The sequence below is a fragment of the Mus caroli genome, chromosome 11, assembly GCF_900094665.2.
Source record: "Mus caroli chromosome 11, CAROLI_EIJ_v1.1, whole genome shotgun sequence".
In the NCBI taxonomy this organism is placed as follows: Eukaryota; Metazoa; Chordata; class Mammalia; order Rodentia; family Muridae; genus Mus; species Mus caroli.
In genome coordinates, this window is record NC_034580.1 from 5,658,889 (window position 1) to 5,674,695 (window position 15,807).

A 15,807-nucleotide genomic window follows, 5' to 3' on the forward strand; every position below is an offset into this window, starting at 1 on the left:
GTCAGATACAGCTAATGAGCAAATGTGCCAACAGACAGTGATTCAGGATGGATATGTGCTCCTAGCTGTGACCACCAACCTTCCAGCTGGTTTATGCGAGACCGGGCTTATCCTTTCAGGATTTCACCCCATCCCTTTGGCTATAATCCCAGACCCAGAGTCTCCTGAAGGGTAAAGAGGGGGAAGCTCTCAGATTCACTGTCAACTCCTTTCCTTCTGACCTGCTAGTAATGAAGAATCTAAGCTAACGGTGACATCTTCTAAAAGTGACATCAATACTCAGCCATCTGCAAAGCCAAGTTAGCATCAGCATGAGGCTTGTCTGGGAGGATGAGCAGGCCCATCGAGGGACACTCTCCACCTTCTCATGCTTCCACCAGGGCGCCAAGACATGAAGGATGATAAAAGCCAGTTTCCACCATGACCTGGGAGTGTCCCCTAGACCAGTGGCTCTCAACCTTCCTAATTCTGCAATCCTTAAGTACCTCATGTTGTGGTGACTCCCAGCAGTAAAATTATTTTTGTTGCTACTTCATAACTGCCATTCTGCTACTGAATCATAACGTAAATGTGTGTTTTCTGATGGTCTTAGGCAACCTCTGTAAAAGGGTAGTTTGACAAGCCCCTCCCCCCCAACATAGGAGTTGCAATCACAGGTTGAGAACCACTGCTCTAGACTATGACAGGATCAGGGTGACCTAATGCTCCCATGAAAATAAAATCTGCTACTTTTCAGTCAATCTTTCCAAAGAGAAACATCTTAGAAATAGGATTTTCCTACCTGTGACTAAGACAGTGCCCCTCAAAGCATACCCCACAGCCTTCTGTCCCCCATGGACAAGTGTCTGGTTCTTATTGAGATCAGCAGAGGAACAGTGAACAGCCTCTGATCATGTTCCCCACCAGGGCCCGGTAGCCTCATTTCTTTGAGGGACAGTTTGGGTATTTGGGACCCTTCTGATGGGCTTCCTGCAGCCTGGGCTTCCTAAACCTCGGTGGAACCAGTTACCCCACAAAGTGAGAACACCCATTCCCCTGTAGAGATTTGGGTCCCAAGGACCGTTTCCTCATCCTGGTCTTCTGAATTCAGTACAGTCTGACCCAGGGCCATCTTCCTGGTTCCAGTCACTACACACGGCTAACCTGTAGCCACACTTTCTACACACGTGAGCAAACTATTCAGGACCTTCCTTCATGAAGCCACTCAACACAGTGACTTCCCTTTTCCCATGTGATCTATAACATTTTCCCAGCCCCAAGCACAGTGGCTGAGGGTCACAGTGGGTCCGTCTCTCATGACCTCTGGTGGATATCCTCCCTTTTCTTCCCTAAATGCAGCATCAATACTCTTCCATTCCTCTACCAGCTCAGGGTTAGGTCAAAGCAGGTGCACAGTCTTTAAAAAGACAGAAATCGTTTTTTGTTGATTACTTGAACAAAATTAGAACATATATTCTCTGGAAAATTAAAAGATTGTGGGTGTGTGTATGTGTGTGTGTTTGCAAATGTGCACACATGTGCACCAGCCTACACAGTGATTCATTCCCCTGTCTCTACCTCTCCCCGAAAGTACTAGGGTTATACATACATATTGTATACATTGTTGTGCTTATGCGATGAATGTTCTTGCTCAGTGAGCCACTTTTCCAGCTAAATGAAAGATTTTTAAAAAAATTCTACCCACACCTTAAACAACAACAACAATAACAGCAGCAGCAACAATTCCCTTTCATTGGCTAGAAGAGGTTTTTCTCTAGAGCTTGTGGAGAGGATTGGTTGGCTTGTCAGGGCTCGTGGAACGGTGTGTGAGCTGACCTTGGCGATGGCGGTGTAGTTCCCACACTCCAGTGTGTAGCTTGGGAGCATGATGGTCTGTCTGCGGGTGTTGACAGCAGCAGGGAGGGTGACAGTGGTCATCTCAGCACTCACAAAGCTCCAGGTGTAGGAAAGCCCTTGGGAAATGTTACAGAGGATGGCAGCTTCAAATGTCACTCCTAGTCTCAGGGGCTGAGATCTCCATATCTGGGAATTGACAAGACGGGTCATGTCACTGAATGTCTGCCAACCCTGATGGTACAGCAAGCGGTTAGAAGTGTAAATTGCTGGCCATCATTTACCCAGTAAATATTCAGAAGATGCTCCAACATGTAATAAGGACACATGCTCCACTATGTGTATAGCAGCCTTATTTATAAAAGCCAGAAGTTAGAAAGAACTCAGATGTCCCTCAGCAGAGGAATGGATACAGAAAATGTGGTACATTTACACAGTGGAGTACTCAGCTATTAAAAACAATGAATTTATGAAATTCTTAGGTAAATGGATGGATCTAGAGGATATCAACCTGAGTGAAGTAACCCAATCACAAAAGAACACACATGATATGCACTCACTGATAAGTGGGTATTAGCCCAGAAGCTTGGAATACCCAAGATACAATGTGAAAACCACATGAAGGAAGACCAAAGTGTGGATACTTTGATCCTTCTTAGAAGGGGGAACAAAATACCCATGGGAGGAGATACAGAGACAAAGTGTCGAGCACAGACTGAATGAATGACCATCCAGAGACTGCCCCACCTGGGGATCCATCCCATATACAGTCACCAAACCCAGACACTGTTGTGGATACCAACAAGAGCTTGCTGATAGGAGCCTGATATAGCTGTCTCCTGAGAGGCTCTGCCAGTGCCTGACAATTACAGAAGTGGATGTTCACAGCCATCCATTGGACAGAGCACAGGGTCTCCAGTGAAGGAGCTAAAGAAAGTACCGAAGGAGCTGAAGGGGTTTGCAACCCATAGGAGGAACAACAATATGAACTAACCAGTACCCCCAGAGCTCTCAGGGACTAAACCACCAACCAAAGAAAACACATGGAGGGACTTATGGCTCTAGCTGCATATGTAGCAGAGGATGGCCTAGTTGATCATCAATGGGAGAAGAGGCCCTTGTGAAGGCTCTATGCCCTAGTATAGGGGAATGCCAGGGCCAGGAAGCAGGAATGGGTAGGTTGGGGAACAGGGGGAGGGGAGAGAGGATTTTTGGAGGGAAAACCAGGAAAGGGAATAACATTTGAAATGTAAATAAAGAAAATATGTAATAAAAAAAAAGGGAGTGTAAATCTCTGGCCATTATTTGCATAACTGGCCATTATTTGCATAACTGCCAGTTTAGACTTGGGGCTGGACTTTAGATAGCACCAGTAACTAGTACATTTAATTTACATACAAAAGTAAACAGTATATACATATACATATATACACACACATATACATATACATATATATACACACATATACATATATACACACACATATACATATATACACACACATATATATACATATATATACACATATATATACATCTATACACACATATACATATATATACATATACACACATATATATATACATATGCATATACATACACACACACATATATATACATATGCATATACATACACACATATACACACATATATGTATGTACATACACACATGTATGTATATAAATGTATACACACACACACACACATATATATATATTTGCCTGCTATGAGTATGTAAATGTAAATACTTTTTCTTTCAAGAATGAGGCTAATTAAAAATGTCAAAGGAAAAGTTTACCAGATTTGATTACATTACAATGTCTTTTAATTGTTATTTGTTTGTATTTTTATTATGGAACTCACAGCTGTGTTGCTCTTCCCAACCACTTTATGCCCCATCCTCTGGGACAGTAGCTATAATCCTTCACTCAGCATACCTGGCCTGACTTTGTTATTTGTCCCTGAATATGGAAAAGCATTCAGGGCATGCCAACCTTAGGAGGGAGGCTGTCCAGCCAGGGACCCCTCCAGTTCTGGGGCTGATGCTAGGAGCAAGGGCTCCCCCTGGAGGATGTTCTGTTTAATTAGAAGGAGAAAACTGAAGACTGGGATTTTAAGTTTCTAGTACCCTTAGTGTTAGCTTCCCTAGCCTTCCGGTCCTCCTCCCCTATATTGTTCCCCTTAAAGCATGACACTCCAGGGAAAGCCCCAGACTCAGCAGTACTTGGCCAATACAAAACAGACTCTATATTTTTGTGGGTGTGTCTTTTGTTTTAATATTTTGTCTTATTGGTTTTCTTTTCTGTTTTTGGTTTATCTGTTCTGAGTTTTGCCGTTTTTCTTATTTTTGTTTTGGGAGAGAAGGAACACAAAATTGAGTGGGTAGGGAGGTGGGGAGAATCTGGAAGGACGGGAGGGAGGGAAAACAATATGGTAAAATATATCAGAAAATTTAATTAAATGTATTTCAAGGTAAAGGAAGGAATTAGTTGCCTTCCTCCCACCTACTGACTGGGACATTTAGTCTTAAATTTTAGTTGAAATATAGTTTCCTATCAAGAAAACACAGATGATATAAATACTGGAAAAGTTAAAAACAGGAGAAAGAATTTATAGTCTTAGAGCTGGGAAACTTACCTTTTGTATTCTGTAGGTGGTACCATTTAAACGACTGTCAGTTCTTTTCATTGTTCTACTCTGAACATGATTTCAACAAAACCACTGGACTAACACAGTAAATGGAAATTTGTAATATTCTCAGATTTCAGACTTCATATATATAAATGATAATATGAATTAAGCCATACAATTTCCACTGGGGTGGAAGTTGGCTCTGAATGGGTGCACAGTAGAACTTGGCAAGCAAAAGTGAGGTTTCCAAGAAAGATGTTCTGTCACTCAGCTCAGTGACTTGGAGACACTAAGGATACGGAGAAAGGAATGCATAGAGCATTGCAGGCTAAAGCGATAGTCACAGATTGCCACATGCTATTTGTAGTAATAGAAATTTAGGAACAATCAAAGTTCGGTTGTGAGGAACTTGGGAAATGGTGTAGAATTTGAACACATAACCCAATATATGCCACTGTTAAAAATCATGTAGTCAAAAAGACAGTGGTCATGCTATAACAATGACTCAAATGTTGTTATAGACACATCTATTAAAAAGGCACATAACAACTCCACACATAAAAGACAATAGCAGGGAGCTGGAGAAAGGACTAGGTGGATGAGAGTGTTTCCTCCTCTTGCAGGGGCAGGGAAGTGGGGGCTGGAGACTAAGTCTTCTTTCCAGGACCCATGTTGGGAGGCTCACAGCCTTCTGCAACTCCAGCGCCAAGGCACCTGGCGTCCTCTGCTGGTCTGGGCAAGCACCTGCACTTATGCACTCTCATCCACACACATGTGATTTTAAAATAATAAAGATAAATCCATTTTTAAGTCAATAAAAAATAAAATAATACACTTATCTCCTGCTGTCTGGATTTCACACAATTCCATTTTTATACTCTTAGAAAACACAGAAAATATAAAATACAAATGGAGTCATCAATATTGTTTTCCTTCTCTTACAGAAAAGCTCAAATGAACATGTTTTACAGATTAAAAATTAAGCTCTCTTATTTATACTGTGTTTGCCTCTGTGTATCCATTGAAAGTAAGTATAAATTAAAACAAACAAACAATAGATACAGGTGCAGGAACAGGAGTCTGTAGTTCTACCGTGCAAGAGGCCAAGGCAGGAAAACAGAGTTCTGGGATAGCTTGGGTAGTACATTGAATTTAAAGACAATCTGGGCTACATTGTGATACCAAACCTCAAATAAAATAAAATAAAATAAAATAAAATAAAATAGACGTTGGATATGTAGCAGAGGGTAGCCTTGTTGGGCATCAATGGAAGGAGAGGCCCCTGGTCCTGTGAAGTCTTGATACCCCATTGTAGGGGAATGCCAGGGCGGGGAGGCAGGAGTGGGTGGGTCGGGGAGCCCCCTCATAGAAACAGGGGGAAACCGGGAAAGGGGATAACATTTGAAATGTAAATAAATAAAATATCCAATAAAAATACTTAAAAATAAAATAAAAATAAATTAAATAAGATAACAACATTAAGAAAATATTCTTTAAAACAAAACAAAATCAAACAAAGGAATAACATCATCTCTCCATCAGAGTGAGACTTCCAGTCAGAGCCTTGCAAGCTGTCGCCTTTCCCTGAGTCCCTTGAGTTTTGGTCCATCCCTCACACAAAGAGCACAGAAGAGCCTGACACCATGGAATGCTGGCCTCTAGAGCTGCAGAGCTCTTGCCTCAGGGGACATGGACACTTGGAAGGCCTGCCCAGGGCAATCCCATACCCGCTTTGAAATCTACTGCCCTCTGGGGCTGCTGGGACCTGAAGTACCCAGGGCTGGCAGCTGATCCATTAGAGATAGCATTCTGGCAAATGCTCAGCTTTGAGTTCGCCTTCCCAAGTGTCAGGCTGGACTGGACACCTTTGACCTGAAAGTAAAACTGTCTGAAATCAAAGTCCTCAAAGGACTGCAAGAAATCAAAGGCAGCCTTCTTTTCCCTACTCTGTCGTTATTACCAGCATATAATTGGTCATTTCTTTTAATTGTGGTGTCAAATTTTTCTTTTTACTGAAAATGCTATCATTCTATGCATAACCAAAAAAAAAAAAAAAAAAAAAGGCTACTCAAAGCAAGCTGAGCTGAGCGTCAAGAGTCATATAGGCAAATAAAGGACGTATTCAGCCACCAGAAACCAGCCTTCCCTCCCGGTGCAGGCTTTCCCTGCTCAGGGACCAGCTCCAAAGCCCTCACAGTGACTCTTTTGTGCTGAGTGCAGCAGAACAAACTTAACAAGCTTCCTTCATTCCCCAGCGAGCTCAGCAACTTGGAAGCAGCCTAGAGCGAGACAGGCAGGATGATGAGTCCTCAAGCCCAGCCCTACCTGCACCTTCGCAGGCCCCATGTTCTTCACTGGGGGTGGCTGGCAAGGCTCCCGCACGATGAAAAGCTGCTTTCTTAGGGTGGCGGAGCTGACATTATTGAAGGCAAGGACTTCAACTGTAAACTCCCCCTCCCTGGAAGGGTAGAAAGCAGAGAAATAAAGAGATTGAGGTTGTTGTACATCGGTTCTCAATCCCTCTTTATAGCCTCAGGACCCCTCACCCAAGTGTTCTGTTCCTGAAGTTGCTTTTGCTTGTGGTATTTTATAACAGTGACAGTAAGTAACACTCTTCTGCACACTTGAATATTCCTCTGCACCAGTGCCATGCTAGTCCGAGGCTTGGCCTTGACCATGCTTATCTCCGGCAGCTATGGAAACTGGACACTCATTGGAAGGACTTGATCCACTTAAGGGATTCTCCCTAGCCAGAGACTCCGCTAAGAACAATTGGCCTGCTTCTCTGACGTTCCCATACTCCCAACCTTGAGCATCATTTGCACATGTGGTTTTGCATTAAAGAAAACCTTCTGAGACAATGTTTTTGGACAAAGACAATCAGATATAACTTATCTTTCTAATCTAGCTAGGTTCTGGACAATGATGCCACGGTCAGTGAAGTATTGCATATGACATGACAAGGGTTCCTGGGATTAAAATAATGCAGAATATTTTGTATTTCTTAGTGATACCATAGCTGTGGTGGTTTGACTATGCTTGGCCCAGGAAGTGGCACTATTTGGAAGTGTGACTGTTGGAGTAGATATGGCCATGTTGGAGGAAGTGTGTCACTCTGTGGATGGGCTTTGAGAGACCTTCCTCTTAGCTGCCTAGAAGCCTGTATGCTCTAGGCTTCCTTTGTATGAAGATGTAGAACTCTCAGCTCCTCCAGTGCTATGTCTACCTAGATGCTGCTATGCACCTTGATAATGGACTGAGTCTCTGAATCTGTAAGCCAGCCCCAATTGTCTTGTAATAAGAGTTGCCTTGGTCATGGTGTCTGTTCACAGCAGAAAAACCCTAAGACAGAAATTGTTACCAGAGACTGGGTTATTGCAATGATAGGCCTAACCATGCTTTTCTTTGGAAAAATATGGATTTGGGGACTTTGGATTTGGAAAGCAGTGGAATGCTTTAAGTGGGGCTTAATGGGACATCCTAGTGGGAATATGGAAGAGTCTGCTGCTAAGGGTGATTTGAATTGTGGACGTCTGACTCTAGAGGTTTCAGAGGTCCAGTCCATTATCATCAAGTTGGGAACATGGTAGCATCTAAGCAGGCATGGCGCTGGAGGAGCTGAGAGTTCTACATCTTCATACAAAGGAAGCCTGGAGCAGACTGGCTTCCAGGCAGCTAGGAGGAAGGTCTCTCAAAGCCCACCCCTACAGTGACACACTTCCTTCAACAAGGACTACTACAAGGCCACACCTCCAAATAGTGCCACTTCCTGGGCCAAGCATATTCAAACCACCACAATAGAGGTCATAATATAAACAGAAAGTAATTTCTTTTGTGTTTGTGGTGATACTGCAGTGAACTCAACTCCTACATTGCCAGAACAAGCAAGGATGGGCAGTACATGGATGATGATAAAAATGGCTATGCTGTTGGCTTATATATTTATGAACTATATTTTTCAGAGAATGTACACTTACTTACAAAAAGAAATGCATCCTATAAAACAGCACTAGCTGGTAGTCTTTACCTATCTAATATTTACATCCTCTCTTGACTGCATCAGGTACCATTTAAGTACCTGGTTCATGGCATCTAAGGAAGGTTTGCACATTAACCGAACCAACAAATAATACTGTGTCAGAGAACCTCTGGTTGTTAAATGACACACAACTATCTTCATAATGCCTTCTTCAGGTAAAGAGTTGGTTGAATCAAAGGTACCTTCAGACACAGAGACCCATTATAGTGTGACCCCAGAGCCTTACAGTTTCATCTACACGCCTGTCTATCTCCTCTCCCTCTCCCAAGCATACTGCCTGCCACTGAAAATCTCTGCCACTGACATCCTTCTTTGGGGTCTATGTTGGTTCCCCCTCCCCATTTTTTCTCTAAGAATCTCCTGCTGGACATTTCCTTTCTGGTCACATGAGAATATGCAAGTATGGTTCTGAAGTCTATAAAGCCATGAATGGGGGTTGTATACTCTGCACCCCATACCCTCTTTGCTGACAGAATCACTTGAAAGTCTCTATCTGCTTCCTTTCCCTGGACCTTCAGGCTCCTCCAGAGCCCTAGCTCAGCCTGCCTTCTTTCCAGTCAACATTTGTCATCTGCAAGATTGACTGTGGGGTTTTAAGTATCGATCCTTCAGAAGGCAGCCACGTGTACACCCGCAATCAGCTGTCACCTGCCCCTTATTCCTCACCTGCTGTAGACATGGCTGGAGGAGCTGCTGCCCAACTCAATGGTGTCATCTCCAAAGTTCCAAAGGTAGGCTACATCAGTGCCAAAGTTGAGCCTGCACTCAAAGGACACATTGGCATTTACCAGGGCTGAGGCAGTAGACACGAGCCGATTGGCCATGATTCTCTTCTGCACCCTGATGAGGTGGGGTTCAGAGACCACACTGCCAATCCTGCTGGTGGCCTTGACCTTCACATGGTACCTGAGGATGGGGTACATGGCAAGATGAGAACACAGGGCTGGGAGAATCTCCACATCACTTCAGCAGATGGACAGAGCTAGGAGCTTGAGCTGTGGGCATTATCTGACTAGGCAATATCAAATCTGAAGTGGGGGGAATTCATTTTAAATTCCCTATCTCATTAGTTACTTCACATCTCTAAATGAAGTGAGCCCTACTTTAGAGGAAGCGTTTTCTGGGTTAAACTGAGGGCTGAGGTGAAATCACCCTGTTACTTAGTGCAAACTGTGGGGAGCTGAGCCTCTCTTATATCTTACGGTTAAGCTCAATTCACAAAGTGCTTTGGGGCTGGGCATAATGTAAACACCATTAAAATTATTGTGATAGTAACAGGGTAATCTTAATCCTGAGTGTTGGCTGCATCAACACTGAAGACAATATTGACAGACCACTGAGGGATGCTCAGCCTTCTTCTAATGCTTCTGGAAGTTGTCATCACTGGTGGGTTTTCTCCAAAATACCAAGCGAACTCCAGGGGTATAGTTTCCTCGGTAATAGCCACAAATGTGATGTTTGTGTCTGCAGCAAACACAGTTCCATTGGTATAGACAGACACGGCTGTGACAAAAAGATGGAAGAGGAGGTCCATCAGCATAAATGGCTGGAAGCCAATCAGAGGACCCATCACCACCACCACTGCCTCATAAGCAAGGCATGGCACTGAGAATGAATGAGCCTGTGGAGGTGAATGTAGACCAAATCCAGGGGGGAAAGGGGAGTCTTCAGGGTCCAAACAAAGGGACAGCCCAAGTCCAAGGGTCACCAGTAATGGCTCACAAGGCAACATGGTCAGCTGTTTTGAGAACTGTGCTTGGAAAGCATGAGATAAAGGGGGAGGGGGTCAGATGGGGACTACAGATGACTTTATGAGAGTCCTCTATCTCCCACACTCTAGTGGGAGCCTCAGAGCTTATGGTTTCCAAGAAAGTCCCAGAACAAACTGTGGGCAAGTGGACTGGGTCTCAGGCTGAGGTGACAGTAGAGCTCCCAGCAATAGACCACTGAGGGGATAGAACTACATCTAGAATTAAAACAGAGACGCACATTGCATCTTATACCCGACAGTCACACCACACCAGGCCTGGCTGCTGGCCACTTGGGTCTGAGAAATAAAGGACACATTGTATGAAGAAATGGATGAAAAACAATGCACCACGACTGTGCCTGAAACAAGAGAAGACACAGGAGAAATTTTAATCCACTTGTTTTAAGCATGCACATGTGTGTGCGCATGCACACACACACACACACACACACACACACACCCTGATATTCCTCATTTTTATCCCTTTGAATTCTGAAATCTAGAGCATACACTTAAATGGTGTATCTGGTAAACATGAATTATGGCACAGGGTTTTGCTCTTTAAATTTTTCTTTAAATGATTTCTTTCCCTTCTGAGAATTCTCTACACAGTAATAATTTCATTACTTCTTTTAAAATATGTTAGTTCCTTTGCTAGCTAGCTTTTTAAATACATTAAACATATTTTCCCTATGTGTATATATTAAACAATTTCCACATCATATAGATTCTTAATGGGGTCCAACAATAAGCTTCATTCATCTAAGTCCTCCAAAATGTAAGGCTGTAATGCATCATTTTACATAATGTGTGTGCATATAAACATATATGTGTGTATATATATACATATACATATATATATACATACATATATATATATATGTAAAAATATATATATTAGAGGACAAATACCAAAAATTGAATGTTTAATTCAATTAGAATTATGATGACTAAGAAGGTTTGAATCAATTCATTTTGGATATCAAAAGGAGATTGGCTTTTCTAAATTGGAGCTCTTTATCATGTTCCTCTCCCAGAGTTCAGGAAACCTCATGTAAGAAGGAGAGGAAGAACTGTAGGAGCCAGAGGGGTTAAGGAGACCAGGAGAACACGGTCCACATCCAGTAACTCAGCTCATAGAGGCTCACGAAGATGAAAGTGGCAACATGAAGCTCGCATGGGTCTCTGCTAGGTACTGTCTGCATATATGCTATGATTGTCGGCTTGGTGTTCTTGTGGAATTCCTAACAATGGGAGTGGAGGTATCTCGAACCCTTCCATTGTCTGCTCTTGGGATCCTTTTCCTCCTACTGGGTTGTCTTAGCCAGCCTTGATATGAGGGTTTGTGCCTAGTCATACTGTATCTTATTATGTCCTATTATGTCTCTGGGAGGTCTGCTCCTTTTTGAAGGGACATGAAGGAGTGGATGGAGGAGCTGGGAGGAGTGGGGGTGGGGAAACTGTGCCTTAAGAAAAAGTAGATGTGGGCTTTTAAATCATCACTGCTGTGTTTTTCTCTATGAATCTTCTCTTCATAAAGTGAAGATATTTATTTATAGCATAAATAAGATAGACTTGATACAGATTATTTTAAAATATGCCATATTTTAAAATAAGAGTGAGGTACTCTCATTAACAACAACTAAAACTTAACCTTGACCACAATCTGGTGTTACAACATGTGAAGAAAGAAAGTGAATTGTATAAGGATGTTCAATGACTGGTCTTTGGTATAGGGTGAAGACTCAGACCATCCAGTTCTAAATCTTAGCACAAAACCCACAGAACCACACGGCCTATGCTTACCCACTTGACTCAAAGTTTTCACAAGACAAGTCAATATGAGTGGTCAGCTGGCTAACTACCATGCGCTATTTAGCAGGCTTAGCCATCCTCTTATGTACTATGTAACTCTTAGTTGGGGAGTTTCCCTCCTGGAAGACTGTATGGGTCACATGTGGTACAAGTAGAACAGATTCTCAAGAATGAGTTTTTGGGATGCGTCTCCCACTGGGTTTCCTTTTTCTTGTTTCTAGAGAAAGCAAGTCTGAATTTATCAATTACTGATGCTGAACACTTAGGAGTTGCTTTGATCTGTTCTGGCTCTGTTATAATGTGTCCCAACTGTCTCCTTTAGAATCCTTAATCACAGCTCCTCTTCTGACTCCTTCTGAACTGTGAGTTTTTGATCCCTTCCCCATGTTGCTTGCTGTAGTTAGCTGTGGGGCAAGGGTGAGGAGGCACAATGTAGAGAGCTCCTGACACTGTGAGTCCCCAGTGTTACATACCTTTGGCTATGGCTGTGCCATCTTCCAGAATGACCCCATTCTGGGTACTCCTCACAGCTCACCATATGTACCAACTCCTGCCTCAAGTACTACCTGATCCATGGTGATACATAGTGCCCTCTCTAGAGGACCTAGGGCCATGCTTCTCTTCAGGACTTGTAGGTCCTTTCCTCCATTTTTTAGACACATATCCAGATATCTTTACTGAATTACAAATTCTCTAAGGTCAGGTCTGTGTGTGATTCCATCTCATCGCCACAGACCCAAAATGTTCCACAGTAACTGCTTCCTATGTGAGGTAAAACTGAGCAATGGCAGTGTATTGAATAGGGTGGCTTAAACATGGGAAACTAAAGAGGAGTCTGGCTACATGTGCCGCACAGATCTGAATGTTCAGCTTCCATGCACAGGTCTTACCTCTCTGCTGTGGGAGGGAGTCAGTAAAGGAAAGAGCTTCACTATCATGGATAGAGCTGGAATTCATGAAGACAGACACATTCCCATGACCAACGTCCATATAATAGGGCCCCAGTTCCTCGGCTCTATGAAAGTCATGGACAACAGCCTTGAGCTTATAGACTCCTTCTGGAAAAAAAAGTCAAAATGGACATATGATGTGTTTTTTAACAGATGTAGGAGTTAACACCTCCAGGACAGTCATAATAGGATGACTAATCTGTGAACTGATACTATAAATGAGATTTAAAAAAGAATTCCTTGCAGCAACAGGGGCATTTCATGGGCATACAATACACAGAGTTCTACATTCAACATGCCTTGGTGTAGCTTAATGTTCTACTGTCTGAAAATTCTTAATAAATTTTAACAGTCATGTTCATGTTTTCCATCAGACCTTGAAAATGATACAGCCTATCTGTGCATCAGAAATTAGTAACTGTACACACACACACACACACACACACACACACACACACACACACATATACACATATATATGTAATATGTTATCGCTAATCTCAGAACAGCTAGCTTAATTCATGTGTGTATTTGACATATACCCTGGCTTGAATAAACATCCAATGGTATATATCAAAGGATTATGATAGACTAAAGAATGGCCCCTAGCCCTGACTGTTTCTTGAAGTTTCTATAATGTCATTATGACTTTAAATTGTTCATTAAGTGATAAGACCTATTCTTCCTCTTTGGGACTGGTACCAATCTCATGGTCAATTGCATAGTCCCTCCAACTTTTTTCCTCTTCTTTGTCTTTAGGCTGGCCACTGTTATCATGGGAAGCAGCTGGGCCTAGCTTGCAGAAAAAGTCCCAAAACTCAGTTGTCCCATGGAGGCAGGTATCTCCAGGAAACCAGTATCCAAGCTGATTAAGAGCTGTCTAAAGATCCACAATGAACCCTTTGAGGCTAGCCCAGACCCAAAGAACCCCCTAAAGCCCTATGGGTTAAACTCACAGTTGCATTCTATTTTGCTTTTGACTCTCTAGTTCACACACTCTGTTAACACTGCTACAGATGACTCATGCATCTCTGCTGATCTAGAGAGGCCTGTAGCAAGTTTCTGACCTCAACCTGCTACCCTCTATTCTTAAATAATACAGTTAATCTTGGTGTATATCGTCTTTAAAATGTTAAGTGACCCCTGGTATTTCACAGGATAATGTCCTTAGTTAGTCCCAGTCACACATTCCCAGCTCTGTCCCTTCCAGATCTCATTCATCATCCACATAGAATGAAGGCCCATTCCCCAGCCTCTCTCAGCTTACAAGTGCCCATTATGAAGGCTTCTTGTCTCCATCTGGCTAAGGCACACCTGCCATGACCCTTTTTAAATGACTCAGGCTGGAGTGGCTCCATCTGGTGATTGCCTATAGCCCTAGTGCTGTATCATTTCCAAGCTCACCCTATTCTGTCTTCTTTGCCCCTGAAGGTCATTGCAACTCACTCTGCACATGCACAATAACTGCTCATAAAGTGACCAAAGACATTTCATAGTATGGAATGCTGGAGCCAAACAAATAAAACAATGTGCCCAGGGCCCAGAGTATGCTGCTCCTTAGGAATCAATACAGGCTTTACTGTCCCAGAGAGCAGTAGGTGGCAGCATAATATATACAAAGAGAGAGAGAGACTTTGCAGAGAAAAAAATTCCATGTGTAAGAAAACTCATCATGAATTTTGCAGGCAAATGGATGGAACTAGAAAATATCATCCTGACTAACTTAAAAGGACATGAATAGTATATGTTGACTGATAAGTGGACATTAGCCAAAAAGTGCAGAATACCTAGGAAACAACCTATAGACTGTAAGAAATATAACAAGCAGAAATGCCCAAGTGAGAAGGTTTCAACCTCACTTAGAAGGGGGAAGGACATAATCAGAGGAGGCAGAGGGAGGGAAGAACCTGGGTGGGAGAAAGGAAGGGGAAGGGAAAAGAAGAACAGGATCAGATATGGAGGAAGGGGATAGGAGAAATGGAAACAAGCAGCCTTGGGGAGTGGGAGGTGGAGGGACCTTCTAGAAAGTACCTTCTAGAAAGTGAGACACTCTCAGGACTCACTGGGGAGGCAACTTTAGCCAAAATGCCCAAGACTGGGGAAAGGGAATTTGAAGAGTCCATGGCCAGTAGATAGACAAAGCCTTAAATGGAGGGACAGGGTGACTAACTGATAGACAAAATTTCTGACCCAGAAATGTTCCTGTCTAAAATAACTTCAGGAAAAAAAAAGTAGAAGAGTCTGACAGAAAGGAGGTCCAATGATTGGTCCAAATTGGGATCCATCTCATGGGGAGACACCAAGGCTTGATACTATTACTGATGCTATGATGTGCTTACAGACAGGAGCCTAGCATGGCTGTCCTCTGAGAGGCCCTACCAGCAGCTGACCGAGACAGAAGCAGATACTTACACCCAACCATTGAGCTGAAGTCAGGGCCCCTATGGTTGAATTAGGGGAAAGATTTAAGAAGCTGAAGGGGAGAGTGACCCCATAGGAAGACCAGCAGTCTCAACTTACCCAGACCCCAGGGAGCTCCCAGAGACTGAGCCAGCAACCAGGAGCATACAGGGGCAGATCCAAGATCCCTGTCACAAATATAGCAGAGGACTGCATGGTCAGGTCTCTGTGGGAGAAGATGTGCTTCATCCTTAAGAGACTTGAGGCCCCAGGGAAGGGGGAGGCCAGGTTTGGGGTAGAGTACCTTCTCAGAGGCAAGGGAGAAGAGGAATGGGGTGTGGAAGGAGGGTGATACAAGCGGGGCAAAGGATGGAATGTAAGTAAATA

General features: G+C 43.1%; 1 protein-coding gene across 1 annotated transcript in view; it reads right to left on the minus strand.

The window, feature by feature from the left end:
- Positions 1-15,807, minus strand: part of Pkd1l1 (polycystin 1 like 1, transient receptor potential channel interacting) — a 154,494-nt gene that overhangs the window by 121,996 nt on the left and 16,691 nt on the right. Inside the window, 6 exon segments of the mRNA XM_021178465.1 lie at positions 1,816-2,022; positions 6,792-6,924; positions 9,172-9,411; positions 9,840-10,008; positions 10,495-10,614; positions 12,961-13,259. Of these exon segments, the coding sequence (XP_021034124.1) occupies positions 1,816-2,022; positions 6,792-6,924; positions 9,172-9,411; positions 9,840-10,008; positions 10,495-10,614; positions 12,961-13,259 (1,168 nt within the window).